Source organism: Gadus chalcogrammus, chromosome 20, assembly GCF_026213295.1.
Source record: "Gadus chalcogrammus isolate NIFS_2021 chromosome 20, NIFS_Gcha_1.0, whole genome shotgun sequence".
Lineage (NCBI taxonomy): Eukaryota > Metazoa > Chordata > Actinopteri > Gadiformes > Gadidae > Gadus > Gadus chalcogrammus.
The window spans coordinates 19255381-19274305 of NC_079431.1; the positions used below are offsets into that span (position 1 = coordinate 19255381).

Sequence of the window (18925 nt, forward strand, 5' to 3'; positions counted from 1 at the left end):
TGGATAGATGGTTGGAATGTTGCCTGGGTGGATGAACGAATGAATGTGTGGATGGTAGATAGACTCTTCCTGATAAGTAAGTTAATAAGTGGATAAAAAAGGTATGCATTAGGATATGACCACCTTCCTTTACCTATGCATACCACTAGTAGTTATGGTCAAGACCCCTTCCTTGTCTCTCTCTATCTCTCACCTCTCTCCCTCTCTTCTCTCTCCGAGTAGATCTTCGTCATGTGGTCGTAGGCTGTAGCAAGTTTGTCTCATTTCTCGTTATTATCTCTCTGAGTGTTTAAACTCCCAACTTACCTTGGGCTTTATCATCATTGCGCCCACCTGTTGATTAATCTGGAGCGCTCTCCTGTTTCAACTTGATATCACGCGTTAGAGCCCTAATGGAGGGAGCCAATCAATTATTCAACGCTGCTGGTTTATTCATCACTTTGACCGCTGCTAAATTGGGACTGTTGATTAATTATTTTTTCCATCTTTGCGAAATTGGGTGCAAGATAGTCTAGTGTTAGTAAAGACATTGAACGCTCTGGGTTTTAACCCCTATGTCCGCACCTGGCATCCCTGAGCTGATGTCTAAGGGCCAATTCCACCAAAAGCGGCACCGGCAGCGCACGGCAGCGGCACGGGCAGCGACGAGGGCTGTGTTCCGTACTGCAGTCCCCCACTGGAAGCGGTACGGACACCTGCTGGCTGATGCCTCAAGGCGTGCATAATTATAATAGGCCTATATGAATTATAAAAATAATTATGATTGGAATGACTCATACAATATTGTTCACCAGTTATAATCAACCCTTGCATCAATATCATACCCATTAAATACAGTATGATTTCTAGATGTCATGGCAACGTCGCGGTCAGCTTGCGACACTGACTGGCGAGTAGAGAATAGAAGAGGCATCGACGCAGACTTTAATTCTTCTTTGCCACTGATAGCTATTGATACCAAGATAGACTGATAATATACAATGCCCTGTGAATAGGGGGTCGATGTGAGCTCACGGATATTCATGAGCAAATGCACACTGATTGGCTGTAGAAGTGTTCTGAGACACGGCTGCTGAACCAGCAACTTACAAAATAGAAGAGGCAACGAATCGTAAACGAAGCTCCCGGTTTGGGACGTTGCTGTGCCGCGACCTTATCCAGTGGAATAGCCTACAGTGGTTTCTATTATTTTTGGCGCCGGCTTTACTTCCGTGGCGCTTTCCGTGCCGGTTCTGGTGGAAATTGGCCTTACCCTCTCTAAAAAGAAAGAAAGACAGACAGTTCCCTGCAAGTCACTTGGATAAGGTTTGATTGCAAAAATGACGATCAGTAAAATCAAATACTTTGTTTCATTTATTTTGTTCCACCAAATAATTGAAATATATACATAAAGTTTGGCCTTTAGATTACGGTAGTATATACCCAAAAGGTGGGCATGATTTATGTTCCACAATACACATATGACGGCTTTAGTATGATGTTGTGAATCTCACCTTTTGAGAGAAATAAATATTTTGTTCAATAGTATTACGTAATTGCATTCTATAATGCCTTTGAAGCCCCAAAGCACTTCACATTGTTTGTGTTTGGCTGAACGTGTGGGGGGGGGGGGGGGGATATGACCACTCATCCCAGTGTTCTGGGGGTTAAATCCCCCAAAATAGGGTTCTCTTTTAAAGGAAAATTCCCGGTCTCCATCCTGGGCATTGGGTATATTACGTAGGCCAGAGGGTTGAGCAACCCCTACTGGCCCAACAACACCTCTACCAGCATCATGGTCTCCCAACGGAGGGGGGGACCCTGCTCAGCTTCCAGAAAAAAAACGCTGGGCTAGACAGGTAGCATGGTGCTGTTGCCAATCAAAGTCAAATGCCACAATTGGGGGGAGGAGTGGGTTCAAGTGTTTTTGACTCTAAGCCAAAAGGTTCTTGGTCCAACCCCAATGTCTGCAGTCGACCTGTTGGAATCTCTTGAGCAAGGACGCCTAACTCTACCTGCTGATTTGTGTGCATATGAAACTCACAGCAGGTCAGGTGCTTTGTGAAAAGAAAAATATGCTGTATCTGCTAATTTACTGCAGGGTTGAGCAGACGTGACCAGTGAAGCCATTGTGTTGGTACCCAGTAGTGGTCCCCAAGATCGATAAGTGTGGCCACGGAGCCCTGCTGACCAACCTGTTGAGTCTCCAGGATGTTGTGAGGGACCGCACCTCCAGCGTGCTTCCCCCAGCCCATTCTGGTCAGGTGAGGCAGCGCACTCCCACGCGGCCGTTGCACACACAAAGTTTGCCTCCCTTATCGCACAGCTACCGGTTTTTATTGGCTAACCAATATTGATTCAAACACTGTTCAAGCTGTTGGCTGCCGTCCAACTCTACATATACCTTTTGAATAATATACAAACTGTCTTATCCCAGGATATCAGCTCTATGCTAATTTGGGCCAAAAAAACGATTCTCTGAAATTATTTGCATTATTATCTGTAGTAAATGAGGTCATTTGTTACATAGGAACTTTATTCATTGGTCACTCTTCTTTTCTATATCATTTTTTGATGTTGATCATTTCAACACCACATTAAGTCGCGTGTCTGGGTGTCAGCTTACCGGTCAGAGGGTTGTGCAATAAACCAAAGAACACACCCTGGCCTTGGATGGAACACATGACTGCCCAAGGTCAAATGTACTCTACGGCCTGTAACCTTAGAGCAATAAACAATCCCTCTACATTACTCTTTTAATGCAGGCATTTAGTTTGCTTAGTATATGCTTGCTTTTTTATACCTATATAAATACACATAAAAAGAAGCTACTATTACTGTTGTATGTGGTTGAATTTGGTACACTACTCCCTCATTACTCCAATTTTTCCAAGCTCAAATTCTACGTTGTAAGCTTCGACTGAAGGTCACTTTGGAACAATGAAATATGTCTGCTAAATTAGTACAATGTACATGATATTCTGCAAATTAACATAAATGTATGCTATTTATTATGCATGGTGGTGATAAAACAGGCCTAATTACTGGTCATAGAAATGTGGCTGATTTGGTTAGCTTCCAATTAGCAATGATTCATTGTATTTACAATGACATGGGAAATCTTATGTATTGCATCCAGAGTATATGTGGCATTTGAGTATGTTTGAGCACAGATGTGAACAGGTCTGAAAGGTTCCTTGAAATGTCAGAAAAAGAATAAATGAGTTTAAGGTAAATAGGCTTTACATTACACCATGACCTATTGTAATATGTCCTCTAGGTGGCAGGATAGGCCTTAAATAATTACAAAAATAAAATGACGGAGCCATATTCACTGGTCAAGTGGCCGCCAAACATCACTGCCACCAGTGAACCGAAAAACTATTTTTATTTATAGTTAACCTAGTAATATGATCGTCAACATAATATTCTTTGCCGTTTCACACTGTTACTTAAATAAGACCCTCATTTAGAGAATGCAGAAGTAAAATTGTATGTTTCTGCCAGTCTCTGCCAAACAGTTTGTGAACCTTCTCCTCTGCTCAGTTCGTTCTTTTAATTATGTCAAAATGCCTTTTAGTATACTCTTCAACGTCACAACCGAGGGACCCCTCGGAGGTCCCAGAGGAGTGTGCATTTGTGCAGCGGTTGATGTTGATGGCTGCATCTGAGAGAGGGTTAAGCTTCTAAGACGCTTGCAGTACAACATCATGTGATGATGTGGGGAGCTCCTTCTAATGAGCGTCGTATTTTGATGTCGTGTCCGAGAGAGAATTAATAATTCTTGGACACGGTGCGTAGCGCATTTCTTCTACAAACAGTATAGTAGAGTGTGTATATGATGTATTTTTGAACGTATGTCATATGATTCAAATAATTCCAACACACAAAGGCAAGCTTAAGAAAATGAATGAATTGAGAATCATAGAAGATAAAGAATCCAGACTACTTCATGAATCATTTTTTCACACACCCTTATTACACGCAAATGCTGAACAACATTTAGACTTGATTGAGAGAGTTGCATTAGTAAGATTGCATATCAGCATATGGAACATTTGATAGGGATACAATGCTTTGATATACGGGTACACCAAGTTACCTCAGGGAATCTTACACTATTTGTTAGGCATTGAGCTACTAGTTTGCAATAGATGGGGCCAGGTGCTATCCATACCACAAACCTGGAAATGCTCAGTAGTACAATGTTGTTTAATATGATGCAAATCTTGGATTGACAATTTGGAAACTATTTCCACATTTTAAGAGATAATTCATTTACAAACTATATTCCATAATTATTTTATTACAGTTCATTATGTACTGAATGTTCTTGGACGTGTCAGTTGTAACAGTGTCTTGTTAACTGAAAGGAAATGGACTGTACTTAAACGACTTCTCACAAAATAACCGTTCAAATGTTTTAAAGATAATGTACGGATGCAGTCCAAAGGCTAAACCTAGACTTTGGTTAATTGTTTTTTCCTTTTTCTCCACTTTGATAGTGAGTAACAGTATCTTGACAGAGTTTCCTTATGTGATGAGCAAGGACAATGTTTAATTGAAACCATTAACGTTAGATTACTATCTTCTATCAGATAAGATAACGATGAGGGAGGGTAGGGTTGGATTGCGTGTACATTCATAATCACGAATACACATGCACTTATTGCACAGCAGAATCCATTGTTTAGCTTTCTTTGTGTGGATTGTCAGGGATAAGATGGCCGACATGCTCAACGAATCACTCCTTCTTCAGCACACGCATATGCACACGCACACACAATGGTCATCATAAGATGGTCATCATAAGATCTTTTTTAAATCAACAAAATGATCCATGCAGCAAAAAAAATACCCATCTTGCAAGGAAGTAATTAACATATATTTTAAGGCATTTTATACAAATCAAAGGTTACATAGTTCTTTCTTGTCCTTCCCTCAGTTCCCACCACTTCTCGGGGATCTACCTGTTAAGGTGCTTCATCGCTCACGTCGCGGGGAAGGTTGAACTGTCCAACACCGCCGAGGGCCAAGCCAAACATCATTTGTGAAACCATGTGAACTAAGATATTGTATAAACACGCATTTTTTGATGTTTTTGTTCATAATATTAATTAAGTATGTCATGAACGCTCTCTCTCTTGCCTGTATTTTGTATCTCTCACACTCACTGATGTCTCTCATTCTATATTTTTCTCTAGTCTCACTCATACTCATCTCTTGCTTACACTATGATGAGGATCATTGTTAAAAAATCTAAAAGATGCAGTATACAGGATTTACATTTAAGCTATTTTGTAAACATGTTGGATTTGTTGAATAAATGAAAACTGTAAATACTGCAGCTTTATTTTTGTGTTGACTACTTTATATTTACTTTCAACATGAACAAAGTTTAAAAGCCCTAGTGTTTGCATTTGGACAATCTGTGCCAGGTCTGCTAAAGATGTTGAGCCCCCTTTCTTTTTCAGTGTCCTATTTCTAGAAAGACTCCACCTCTAGAGCCTATATTCCTTGTCTGGAGATGGAGGATCTTTATATGTGTTAACTCCAAGCTATTGATAAATGTGGGATAATGACACATGCATTCATGTCTTTTCCTGGACACAACTAACATCAGACCTGCACCGCATGTTCAGGTTTGGGGTATGTTAAATGTCTAAACATGTAAGCAATGCTGTGCTTTGTTTCCTGGTATTTTAATGAGCTTCATAGCAGTATTGAAATGGAATTTTGGAAAGATAAGCGTTTACAATCAGGGACGCTGTAGTTAGGCCTGATGTTAACAAAGAAAGGTTGGCATGCATAAGGCTATGGCAATGGGTTGGCTGCGGAGATTCATCTATACATACTATCTGTAGGACTCTGCACTTCAATGTTCGGAAACAACTCTCTTTTCTACAACCTGTCCATTATTACTGTGAGGGGAACAAGGGCATTCATTTCATTGTCATTGTCACATTAATTGAGTATGCAAAAGGCCAGACATTCATGATAGGCGTGTCAGACCGGCTTGCATGGAGTTTAGACTGATAACTCCCAATTTATAATTCTGCCTCTCAACCCTAATGTCATCACGGCATCCCTAAGCAATATGTCTAAACCCAACTTTCTCCAAAATAAGTGTTTGCAAATAAAAACTAGATTACATTTTCTACTATCTCTTCCAATGTCTCATCATGTTCACTGTAAGCTTTATGGAAAGCTGACAATACTGAATTAATAATCAATCATAAAATATACATCTGTATCATAGACATCTACTTGGGAGACCCGGTGGTTCACCGAGTAGAGCGGTCCTGATCGCAGAAGACCCGGGTTTGATTCTTGCCAGTGGTCCTTTGCTGTATGTCCTCCCCTCTCTCCTGTACCTTCCTGTCTATCTCACCCTATCATAAAGCATAAAAAGGCACAAGGCAAAACTCACTACTTATTTGCTTTATATTTATAATTTGGGACCAGTCCAAAGTATAAATATTTTGTTCATCATTTGTTTCTCCCTGCTTTATCAGGGTGTCCGCGGAGGGTCTTAAAAGTCTTAAAAGTCTTATAATTCATTCTTCTAAATAGCTAAGGCCTTAAAAAGTCTTAAATATATTTCGTCAAAAATGTCATATGCTGGTTCTAAATTTATAACTCCGGCAGGTCTTAAATTGTTCGGCAGGGCAGGGTTTATTTATTTATTTATTTTCTCGCGGCTGGACTGTTTCGGGAAGGAGGATGTACGAGGGGCTACTTATCTTGCTAGCCTGCATATATAACGGATCGCTGCGCGCTTGCTAGCTAGGTCTTGCCACAATGGGTAAATGCAAGTTCAACGTCAGTTGGCTGGAAGACGTCCGTTTCCGAGGTTGGCTAGCGTCCGTTGCCAACCCAGAACAGGCCAGATGCATTCCGTGCAAAAGTAAGCCTACATTCAAGCTCGGCACCATGGGGATTAGGCTGTCGTCAGCCATATGCAGAGCCAAAAACATAAAACCTCTGCCAGGAGCCACACACAGACCCCAGCCATTTCTACGTTTGCCATCTCTGCTGCGGCCGGTGGCGCCGCAGACGGTCCGCAGCTGCTAGCACTGACTCTGAGGGTAGCATTGGTGCGACACCAACACTGAAAGCGGAGGTGTCTTGTGGATTCTAAACACAGTGTCAAGCACCAGTCCTACAACTCAAATGAGGGGATAGGAGATCTCTTCGGTATTTGATGTTCCCTGACTCTCAAATCGCGAGCACCTTTACTGCTGGAAGGGACAAAACGGCGTATATTAACTCGCTTCGGACCAGCCCCTTTCATCCGAAACGAGGCGAAATTGCAGCGCACAAGGCCACAAGCACGCCACCCTAGCCATATTATGGGCAACCGTGTTCCTGGCTGTGATTTGAACTTTGTGATTCCTCGTAGGGAGTTCATAATAATACATTGCTCGCCTTGGATGACAATACACCCGCTCTCCGTGCTTTGGGGGGCGGCGAATTATATATATGCATAAGGGTGGAGGGGGGGTCCAATGACGCGAGGAACATCGCCATGCGCCAGCCTAAAAGCCAGCTTTATGTGGAACGCGGCATTATCGTGTGAACCTAGGGCAGGCAGGGACACACCACACTGTGTTCCCACTAATTGAATCCTAAAGGAGCGTCGTTGGTGGACATTAACTTGTGTCTGAGAGTTGCGGCTCGTCGCCAGTGCTTTCCCAAGAAACAGCCTGGGTATGATTCAACGCGGTCGTGCTGTATACCCCCCAGGTCTTACTGAAGGCAATTAACTACCATAATACGTGCATGGTGCACACCCAAATTAACATAATGTAGGCACGCACCAGTGCACCTCCAAGGGAAAAAGTTAGTCCTGGAAGCCCACTGTGGACTATCACTTTATGTTTCAATGAACAGACAGAAGTCAAACTTGAATGAGTCTCATTGAGTTGACACCCATGCTATGCTTGGGTTGTAATACACGCGGGATCCCCCCCACCATTGCGTGTTTATGGTCCTTAATTTTCATTCATTCAAGGGGGTATAAAAAAAGGTTCTTAAAAAGTCTAAATTTGACTTGCTGCAACTGCAGATACCCTGCTTTATGGTGAATGGGGCGGTGCACTCGGTGCACTCGTTCTCCAGAACACCTCCCAACCACATGACGGTGATGATGGCGATACCTGGATTGGAAGGGATGAGTCCAATAAAAAAGGTTTTTAAGAGCACATAAAATAAACAATAAAGTAAGAATATGGTGCAATGTCCTTTATCAGAACAAAGTTGAAACGTCAATGCTGCTCTTTTAATGAATGACCCTGTTGGACTGACCCCATAAAAACTAGCAGGTTATGGTTAATTTTTGATTTTTCTCGCTTCTTCTGTCAATTGGAAGCGGTTGTGGGAAAGTCGTTAAATACCCACAGAGAGAGGGTTCTTTCCTCATTGTCTCTTGTGGTGCTTCGGCTTCAGGGAGATAAGAACTAACTTGAAACAAAGAAACCTACGAGCTGTTTTAAGGACCCGCTACTTTTTACCATCAAACCACTTTTTTAGGATGGCCGCCGCTGTCGAGTGCCTGCGAAATGCCACAAGATGTTCGGGCACAGACTGTCTTGTTCCCCCCAGTAACTTCAATGACATCCTGAGCCTTGTGCTTAGCGTGGTGCTCACGATCATGCTGGCCATGGTGATGTTTTCCATGGGCTGCACGGTGGACTCTACCAAGCTGTGGGGACACATCAGGAGGCCCTGGGGCATCTTCATTGGCTTCCTCTGCCAGTTTGGCATCATGCCCTTCACTGCCTTCGCCCTATCCTTTGCATTCAACGTTTTGCCTGTGCAGGCCATAGCCATCATCATCATGGGCTGCTGCCCCGGTGGCGCCAATTCCAATATCATCTGCTACTGGCTGGATGGAGACATGGACCTCAGGTGAGATATCCACATTGGAGTGTTGGCTGTTTGGGTGGGTGGTTGGTTGGTTGGTTGATGGTTGGTTGTTTGGTTGGTTGCCTGGATGGGTGGGTAGGTGGTTGGTTGGTTTGTTGCGTGGTTAATGATTGGATGGTTGGTTGGTTGGTTGGTTGGTTGGTTGGTTGGTTGGTTGGTTTGTTGCGTGGTTAATGATCGGATGGTGGTGGTTGGTAGGAGTGTTGTGTGGTTGGTTGGTTGGTTGGTTTGTTACGTGGTTAATGATTGGATGGTTGGTTGGTTGGAGTGGTGCGTGGTTGGTTGGTTGGTTTGTTTGTTGCGTGGTTAATGATTGGTTGGTTGGTTGGTTGGTTGGAGTATTGCGTGATTGGTTGGTTGGTTTGTTGCGTGGTTATTGATTGGATGGTTGGTTGGTTGAAGTGGTGTGGTTGGTTGGTTGGTTGGTTGGTTGGTTTGTTGCATGGTTACAATTAGAAGGTTGTTTGGTTGGAGCCGGCGTGGTTGGTTGGTTTGCTGCGTGGTTAATGATTGGATGGTTGGTTGGTTGGAGTGGTGCGTGGTTGGTTGGTTGGTTGGTTGATTGGATATGTGGGTGGGTTGGTTGCTGGGCTGTTTGTTGGAGGGATGGATCATGGTGGGTTGGGTTTGTGGGTGGGAGGGTGGTTAATGATTGGTTGGTTGGTTGGTTGGTTGGTTGATGTTGTTTTGTTGGGGTGTTTGTATGATTGGTTTAACGGTTGTTTGGATGCATGGTTGGTCGGTTTATTTAGAAATTAACCAAAGGACAAATACTTATTTACCTCAGTGCTGTAATATAATGCAGAAATAGCATCATTCCCTGATCAAATGCGCGTAACAACTTTTACAAGCATTTGTTACTGGCACTGGTTGGCTCACTGACTGCCCGTTGCCCAATGTTCCCAGTGGTTGCTTCATTTCTGACTATATAAATCCTATTCCAGTATAAGCATGACGGCCTGCTCCTCCATCTTGGCAATGGGTATGATGCCCCTCTGCCTCCTCATCTACACGTCAGTGTGGACTTCCTCAGACAGCATCCAGATCCCCTACGACAGCATCGGTAAGCATGCAGACGCCACCGTTCTGACTGGACTGTCATTCTCCCTGGTCCAGCTCCTCTCGTTCAATTACTGTGACACCAATAAAGTCAAATGTTACCATAAGCATCAAAACCGATGCTTTGTGTTCGTTACATTCTTTATCAAATTATGAATTAAATAATGGCGAGTGTGTGATCCAAATCCTTTTGCTCAAATAACTTAACTTTACTGTTATTAAAATGTTTTAATATTAATTTATTGTTGTTAACTTTTGCCTTTTGGAGTGCTTAGGGGGTTTATCAGAGGACCTTATATGGGTCTCTGACTGTTCTCTGCCATCTTTCAGGTATCACCCTGGTGGCTCTGCTCATCCCTGTGACTCTGGGCATGTACCTCAAGCACAAAAAACCTGTGCTGGCCAAAAAGATCCTCAAGGTGACCATACTTTCCTATTTATGTTGAATTTTGACCCATTGTACAATATTGAAATACCCATTCAACTGTCATTAAACATATCAATTAAATGGTGTTATTCAATATCTGACCCTGTTCAAACATTCAAATACTGAACTGTAAAAATACATACATATATTGCCTTCTGCTGGCCGTATGCTTGTACTGCAGTTCTCATAAACCCAGAGTGTGATTAGCCTTACAAGCCGTTTTGGCTTGTAAGGCTAATCATACTAACACCTGGTGGTATAATATGTCCCGTTTAAGAGTTTCCCATTTCAAACTCTCATGTTCACATTGAACCCTGAATCATTAGCAATTGAGCAACATATTCCACTATTGTTATAAGAATTTAATGGATTTCATTAATATATGACACTGTTTGCAGGGGCTTGTGTGAGTTAGGTTTTGTGAACTATATTGCTGCTAAAAATTACAGTTATTTTTTTCAGATTGCTGCTATTATCTTAAATAAACATTTGAGTAATGCGTTTTCTATCCATCTTCGGGCTAAATCTTTGAAATGTTGGTGAGTGGCCAAATGTGACGGTTGTGATTGTGGTTCTTCTGTCCAGGTGGGATCCATCTTGGGCTTCATTCTTATCATCATCATCGCCGTGGTGGGGGGCGTTCTTTACCAGTCGTCCTGGACCATATCCCCCTCGCTTTGGATCATCGGGACCATCTACCCTTTCATCGGCTGTGGCATGGGCTTCGCCATGGCCCGATTTGTTGGTCAGCCCTGGTTCAGGTACGGCGGTCATCGCTTCCCGGTTGAATTGACTAGGGGCCAAGACCTTCCCTAAAGTACTGTTTAGTAAAATATACTTTTATCTTTGCTATGGGTTGCTATGTGTGTGTGTGTGTGTGTGTGTGTGTGTGTGTGTGGGGGGGGGGGGGGGGGGTTGGTGTGTACAAGGCCACCTGCAGATCAACCTAACCCTAACCCTAGTGAGGGGTTTAATGCCTTGCTCAGCGACCCAAGGGCAGGGCACTAATTAACAGAACAACAAATGTGCATCGTATTTAGTCTTTGCCTCTTGGCGCCCCTCATGTTTTAGATGTCGAACCATCGCCCTGGAGACAGGCTTCCAGAACGCCCAGCTGTGCAGCACCATCGTCCAGCTGTCGTTCGCACCCGAGGAACTTGAAGTCATGTTCGCCTTCCCACTCATCTATAGCATATTCCAGCTCGTGGTCGCAGTGATGTTCGTAGGAGGTGAGAGTAAAACATTATTTCATTGCCCTCAATAAAAAATCCAGTCTTATTGATTTGACTAATTAATCAGGTTCATCTCGAAATGTATTTTGGTAGGTTATTTAAAAAAAATTCCTATTTTGATGGCATATTTTTTTATTTATTGTACTTTTGCTGTCATGCTCCTTAAGGGCTAGCTGGTTGTCCATAAAGGACAATTTACAAGCTAGTATTCATCTAGGTAAATGTTAGTCCAACAATCCAACAGGTATTTATTTCAAATATTGATCATATGCTTCCCCCCAAAACAGGCTATCAGGGATACAAGAGGATGATTGGCCGAGGGTCTGATAAGGATGGCGAAGCTCCAGCGTCGTGGGAAGATGGAGAGTCTAAGAATACAGAAGAAAAACAAGAATACTCTATGAATAATGGCGGATTTGAGCATGATGCGAATGACAAATCGAATGAAGCAGCAAAGGCTGTATACACGATGACTGACTTGTGAGACAACTCCCCCATCCCCCCCAAACCTTTCCAAAGGACTAAAACCTCTTTCTACAGCTGTAAACATGCAAACACTCAACAGTAGACTGAACTAAAAACATAAAAAAATACTGCACTCTCCTGGCCTCATGGGCATACTGCAGTAGTAATGAACGCAATCAATTTGATAGTTTCTAATTACAGTGGGTGTGTAGGTGTATTCTGTGTTACAAAATAAGAAAGGAAGAAGGTCAGTTAGTTTAATCTAAAATGGGCAACTTTTTGTATACCACGCTACCAGAGTACCTCATATGGAAATTGTTGAAACATATCATAACATGGAGGGAGAATGACACTGAGGATTTGCTGAACATATGCAAATGCTTCTATTTTTTTCAATAGAGATTATCCAATGCATCTATTATTTATAGTACTATCGTTATATATCAATTCACTAATTTATTATTCAATTATATCGGGCACTGATGACAAAAAAGAGTGAACAGCCTTTTATTTTACTTATTTAGCATTTTCTTGATTTTTTTCCAAACCTAAGATAGCCCTTGTTTGTTTTTATATTACAAGTTGTAAAAATGTAACGAGTTCCATAAACGATACATGTATTGTTGTCAATAAACCATGAACATTAAGTAATGTCTTTATTCAATATTGGCAAACAATTCCTTGGCCTAACTCTGTGAAACATTTGAGCAGCTCATTAGCCAATATACCGTCACAAATAAGCAAGTTGTGCATTAACAAACGTCAGTTTAACCCACATATCCTTTTCATACTGATGATTGAATGACAAGTGTGCAAAAAAACTTTTGCCATTTTGGACACATTTGAACTGTCTCAACATGTGAAAGAGGCTACTCATTGTAAGGGGCACACTCTAGACCTGGTTATCACAAAGGGCCTCAATGTTTCTGATCTCTCTGTGACTTATCCTTCCTTGTCTGACCACGTTTGTGTTTTCTTTAACATATCTTTTATTCCCGACATACAGACAAAATCAAACACTGTCAAAAAACGGTATATCAATGAAGATTCTAATGTACTTTTAAAAAGGCCATCTCCTTGCTACCACCTCTAACCCATGTTCTGCTGATGATCTTGTAGAAAACTTTAATTTGAAAATTTTGAAAGTCATAGATGTCATTGCACCTTATAAGGTTAAAACGATTTCTGGAAAGCAAAAGGCCCCCTGTTGAAAAGCTGCTTCTGTAACAGCACAGAAAAAGGAATGCAGGAAGGTTGAACGCATCTGGCGTAAAACAAAACTTCATATTCACCATGATATCTATAAAGAGAGCCTCCGTGACTACAATTTAGACTTAAAAATGCTAGAGAATTTTTTTTCCTCCAATATCATTAAAACCAACACTAATACTGCAAAAACCCTTTTTGCAACTGTTGACAGACTGACCAACCCCCCACAGAAATTCCACCTGATCTCCATTCCACGCGAAATGCAATGAGTTGCAGCTTTTTATATTGATAAAATTGAAGGTATCAGACGCGCGATCAATATCTCCACGTCAAAAAAAATGTGGACTACCACCCTGTTCAGGCAAAATTACGTGGCAAGGATGGCATGCTTTAATGTTATAGACTCTCAAAGCTTGTGGAAACTGTGACACAACTAAAGCCATCCACCTGTTGCCTTGATACTATACCTACCAACCTCTTTAAGAATGTTTTCGACTGCCTAGCAGTAGACATATTGCAGATAGTTAAAAGCTCTCTCCAGTCAGGCAATTTCCCAAAAGCTTTGAAAACTGTAGTTATTAAACCCCTTTTAAAAAGCGGAGCCTAGATGCCTCTATTATTAACAACTACAGACCAATATCAAATCTACCCTTCATAAGTAAAATCATTGAGAAAGTTGTCCTCCAGCAACTAAATCACTTCCTGGCATCAACTGGTTGCTATGACACCTTCCAATCAGGATTTCGACCCCTGCACAGCACTGAGACCGCCCTTATTAAAGTTGTAAACGACATCCGTCTTAACACAGATTCTGGCAAAACCTCAATACTAATGCTACTTGACCTCAGTGCTGCATTCGACACTGTAGACCATACATTACTTCTGGAAAGGTTAGAAAACTGGGTGGGGCTTTCAAGCACCATCTTAAATGGTTCAGGTCCTACCTACAAAATAGGAACTAATTTGTTTCCATTGGCGACTTTGTATCAGAATCAACCAACGTGACATGTTGAGTCCCACAAGGTTCGATCTTAGGACCCTCTTTATTCAACATCTACATGATCCCACTAGGGCAAATCATGCAAAATAACAATATTGACCATCATTGCTATGCTGATGACACGCATATCTATGTATCGCTATCACCAACTGACTATCGGCCCATAGATCTGCTGTGCCAGTGCATTGAGCAAGTCAAAGACTGGATGTGCAGAAATGTCCTTCAACTAAATGAGGACAAAACTGAGATAATTGTATCACTAAAACGGAAAGGCTTAAAGTAACCAAACACCTTCACTCTCTGTCCCTGAAAACCTCAATCAAAGCCAGAAATCTAGGGGTTATCATGGATTCATATTTACATTTTGACAGTCACATCAATCAGTTACAAAATCGGCATATTATCACCTTAAAAATGTAGCAAGACTTAGAGGCCTCATGTCCACCGAAGACTTACAAAAACTTGTACATGCCTTTATCACTAGTAAGCTTGATGACTGCAATGGTCTCCTTACAGGTGTCCAAAAACAAACTCTGAGGAAGCTTCAACTTGTTCAGAATGCTGCTGCTAGCGTTCTAACAAAGACCAACAAATTTGAACATATTACACAAATTCTTAAATCGTTACATTGGCCTCCTGTAGGTCAGATAATTGATTTTAAAATCATGTTACAATGCTAACCTATAAATCCCTACATGGTTTTGGGCCAAAATATTTAACTGATGATTCCACTACATAAGCCTTCTAGAACACTAAGATCTTCTGAGACCAATCTGTTAATTATCCCCAGAGTAAAAACGAACCATGGGAAAGGATGATTTATTTACCATGCAACAAATAGCTGGAACAAACTCCCTGACTTGCCCCAACTCTGACCACTTTTAAAACAAAACTGAAAACTTTTATATTTGCTTTAGCTTTTTGCTAAATCTTAAATACTTTGCCTTTATTTTACATAAAAATGCCTTTTTAACTTTCCCTTTATTTTCTATTTTTACCAGAAAAATACATGATCTGATACCAGAGAGAAACGATAAGGGTTTGAGACCAATAATCACTGAATATATGAAGAATTGTGTTTAACTCTTTTGAGAAGAGGTGTATAAGGGTTAGAGTCCTGAGTTTGTATTTGCATCAGGGTTAGAGTCCTGAGTTTGTATTTGTGTAAGGGTTAGAGTCCTGAGTTTGTATTTGTATAAGGGTTAGAGTCCTGAGTTTGTTTGTATAAGGGTTAGAGTCCTGAGTTTGTATTTGTATAAGGGTTAGAGTCCTGAGTTTGTATTTGTGTAAGGGTTAGAGTCCTGAGTTTGTATTTGTATAAGGGTTAGAGTCCTGAGTTTGTTTGTATAAGGGTTAGAGTCCTGAGTTTGTATTTGTATAAGGGTTAGAGTCCTGAGTTTGTGTGTGGTGGAATTCTGAGACCGAGCTCCGTGGGAGACGTTTCCAAGTTCTGTCTGGGTTAGAGTCCTATAATCTGGATTGGAGTTCCAGAGAAAGGACCAAGTTCCTTTAGGTCGGGTTGTAGTCCCGACTTGGGTTCCAGAGAGACTGTTGATCAGATCTTAAATACATTGCACTTTCAATTTTACTTACTAAAAAGCCTTTTTAACTTTCAATTACATTTTCTCTTAAATACATTGCACTTTATATTTTACTCATTTCTTTGCATATGTTTTCTTTTACTTATCTATTATTTTATTTTATTGTATGACAATGTTTATATGTGAAGCACTTTGAGTCTGCCTTGTTTATGAAAAGTGCTATATAAATAAAGTTGCCGTGCCTTGCCTTGCCTTGCCTTTAACACGTGGGTTATTGGATCACATGAGTTATAACCATACATTCTGGCTTGTAAAATAATATGACACATGCTGCTGTTGATTTGCTTTTGTCGTGTTTGATTGGGTTTTATAGATGGGATGATGTACTACATAATTCACAGGGGGGCAAACTGACTTTGGGCTATACTTGTAATTAATACAATTGACAGGATATGTGGGATTATTACATTGTTTTATGGCTAGTGGCTACTGTGTACTGTGCAGCAAGAATATAAGTATCCTAACATGGAAACAGAATCATCTGCCTAGCCCCGACCAACTCCTTATTAGCATGTATCTGAAGGAATTCCCTGTCGCATGTCTCCCCCTGTCCCCTTTATGCTCTTACATGCTCTGTGAATCATCTGACCTGGAATAATCGATGTTAAACCAGTCAGTTTGCTATGCTGATGGGAAAAATGAATGAAGATTCATTATTGTTGACATGTTTGTGGGCTTATTTATCCTATCGAAAAGGTTGCAATTTAGAAAGAAAGAATTGAAGAAAGAAAAGAAAGACGAGAGACGTACAACCAGAAAAATAAAGAAAGGAAAACAAAAATAAAGGGAAATTATGTACCGTCTCTAGGTAAAACGTACTTCAAGAGAACCTACCTGTCCGCCAAGTGCCTCGTGGCACATAGGGCCTTAAGTGTGGAGTGCAGAGAACACTTTCTACATTTAATTATATATTATGTATTATGTCCGCGTGGTCCTTTCACATGTTCTCAGGTCGCAGCAGCAAACAAGTTGAGGCTGCGGCTGTTGTCGCTATAAGTCATAACACCTCTTTTTACATTACAGTTATGGTTGTAATCTTTAATTTCATTTAGCGACATCATTTCCCTTCAGGCCTGATTTATTTTCATGAAAACCTTCATTGTGTCCAAACTGGTTGTAACAGCTTAGTAACCTGAAGTAACAAATATATTTTCTGCAATGATAATAGTAGGCTACATGTGTTTTAACACGATAAGCTATTTATCGAATTGCAGGAAATTCAACAGGATTCAGAATCTAAGAGCATGTAAGAGCATAAAGGGGACAGGGGGAGACATGCGACAGGGAATTCCTTCAGATACATGCTAATAAGGAGTTGGTCGGGACTAGGCAGATGATTCTGTTTCCATGTTAGGATACTTAAACTTTTTTTTGTAATTATGAGTTGACTGATGTTGTGTCATGTATTCGGTTGCCAAGCCCTTCCTTCTTTCCTTCCTTCCTTAAACATGGACAATCGAGGCTGTGGTTGTTGTCGCTATATAAGTCATAACACCTCTTTTTATAGGTAAATATGAGATGACTGATGAAATGTAACGTGTGCTGTAGTCAAGCCATACCTCTTTACCTTCATCCTTTCCTTCCTTCCTTCCTTCCTTAGACCTTAGCCCACACTGGCTCCTCCTCTGAGAGACGATCAGAAAAACGGAATTCAGAAAGCAGCAACTACCACCAGATCAGTTGGTTAGTGGATTTGTACCGCTTTCTTCCTCACTACCTCTTCTATGGCTTGACGTCAATACATCAGGATTACATGTAGCCATATGTGGGACGTTTCTACGGTAGGCCTAATATATATTATTATCTCTAAAGAGGGGTAGTGGTTTATTCACAAAGTTTCTCACGCATCTCTTCATAGCTTCGAGCAACTCGTCAATAACTTTCGCGTTCAACCAAATGTTCACCAGTGTTCACGTAAGCTTATCAATATAAACTATTTACTAAATTCGGTCAAACGTTTTCGTCATAGTTTTGAACATTACAGTGGATAACGGAGCACACTCTTCTGAAGCGGCTCACATCCTAATAGAGATAGGGTTGGGCTGAGACAGGTTCTGGGATTGTAGCGTTATTTCCGGTTTACCGTAACGTCATTTCCTTCTCTTACTTGAGTTATGAGTTATTTACTCGAGTGAACCATCTACTGAGAGAGAAGAATGCATCAACGTGTTAATAATAACAATAGCAACGACAATGACAATATGTACGGAGTTTTACGAAAATTTTAAGAAAGCAATGTCCAAAACATGGAGCGAATGTGGCTGTATCAGAAGTACCGCCCTCTCTCTAGCTCCCATAACCATGTATCTGAATGTCCCGTGTGCTCTCTTTCCAATAACGCTAATTTGAAGCATCCCTTTCCGGGCGTTCCGTCTTGAGACGCGAACGCCTGGGAACCAGGTTAAGTAGGACCTATACACTCGATACACACGATCAAATTGATTTCATATATGAAGAGAAAATTCAGATTCAGAAGACTTTATTTGCCATGACATTTAAACATGTTTGGAATTTGTTTTGGTACAGTGGAGTTTACAACAGGACAGACAAGACAGGACAAGACAGTGCAAAACCAACATAAATAGTGCAAAATGAGTGAGTAAATAAATAATATAATAAATATAGACTGCCAAATTGCAGAGAGCTCACATGATTGGGTTCAACAGACCATTAGATCACTGAGTGGGGAGACTGGTCAGGGGGGGGGGGGGGCAGTGCATTTAGGAGTCGGATGGCCGTGGGGAAGAAGCTGTGCGATGTGCGAATGTCTAGTTTTTGAGTCTTTAGTTGTATAGCATCGGTTTTTTTGGTCACTTTAAAACACCATTATGCACTTCTAATTTTTTTCTCGGTGCCAGAAAATAATTAGGCAATAGCCTTAACAAAACACGTTTTGCATTTCCCCCCCTTTTATGTATATATTTTTCCCTTCTTAAATGTCAATACAAAGTGTGTTTGAAAAATGCTTAATCGCAGTTAAGAGTTTGAGGGTTTCTTTTGATCCAAGGTCCAGAAGTGTTTACTT

The 18925-nt window shown here is 41.1% G+C and overlaps 1 protein-coding gene across 1 annotated transcript; it reads left to right on the forward strand.

Annotated features, from left to right (window-relative positions):
- Positions 1-8358: 8358 nt before the first annotated feature.
- slc10a2 (solute carrier family 10 member 2) lies at positions 8359-12720 on the forward strand. Its single transcript, XM_056580520.1, has 6 exons — positions 8359-8889; positions 9852-9970; positions 10297-10385; positions 10979-11154; positions 11465-11622; positions 11913-12720. The coding sequence occupies exons 1-6, from the start codon at positions 8513-8515 to the stop codon at positions 12107-12109; spliced, it is 1116 nt and encodes a 371-aa protein (XP_056436495.1). The 5' UTR covers positions 8359-8512; the 3' UTR covers positions 12110-12720.
- Positions 12721-18925: the final 6205 nt, after the last annotated feature.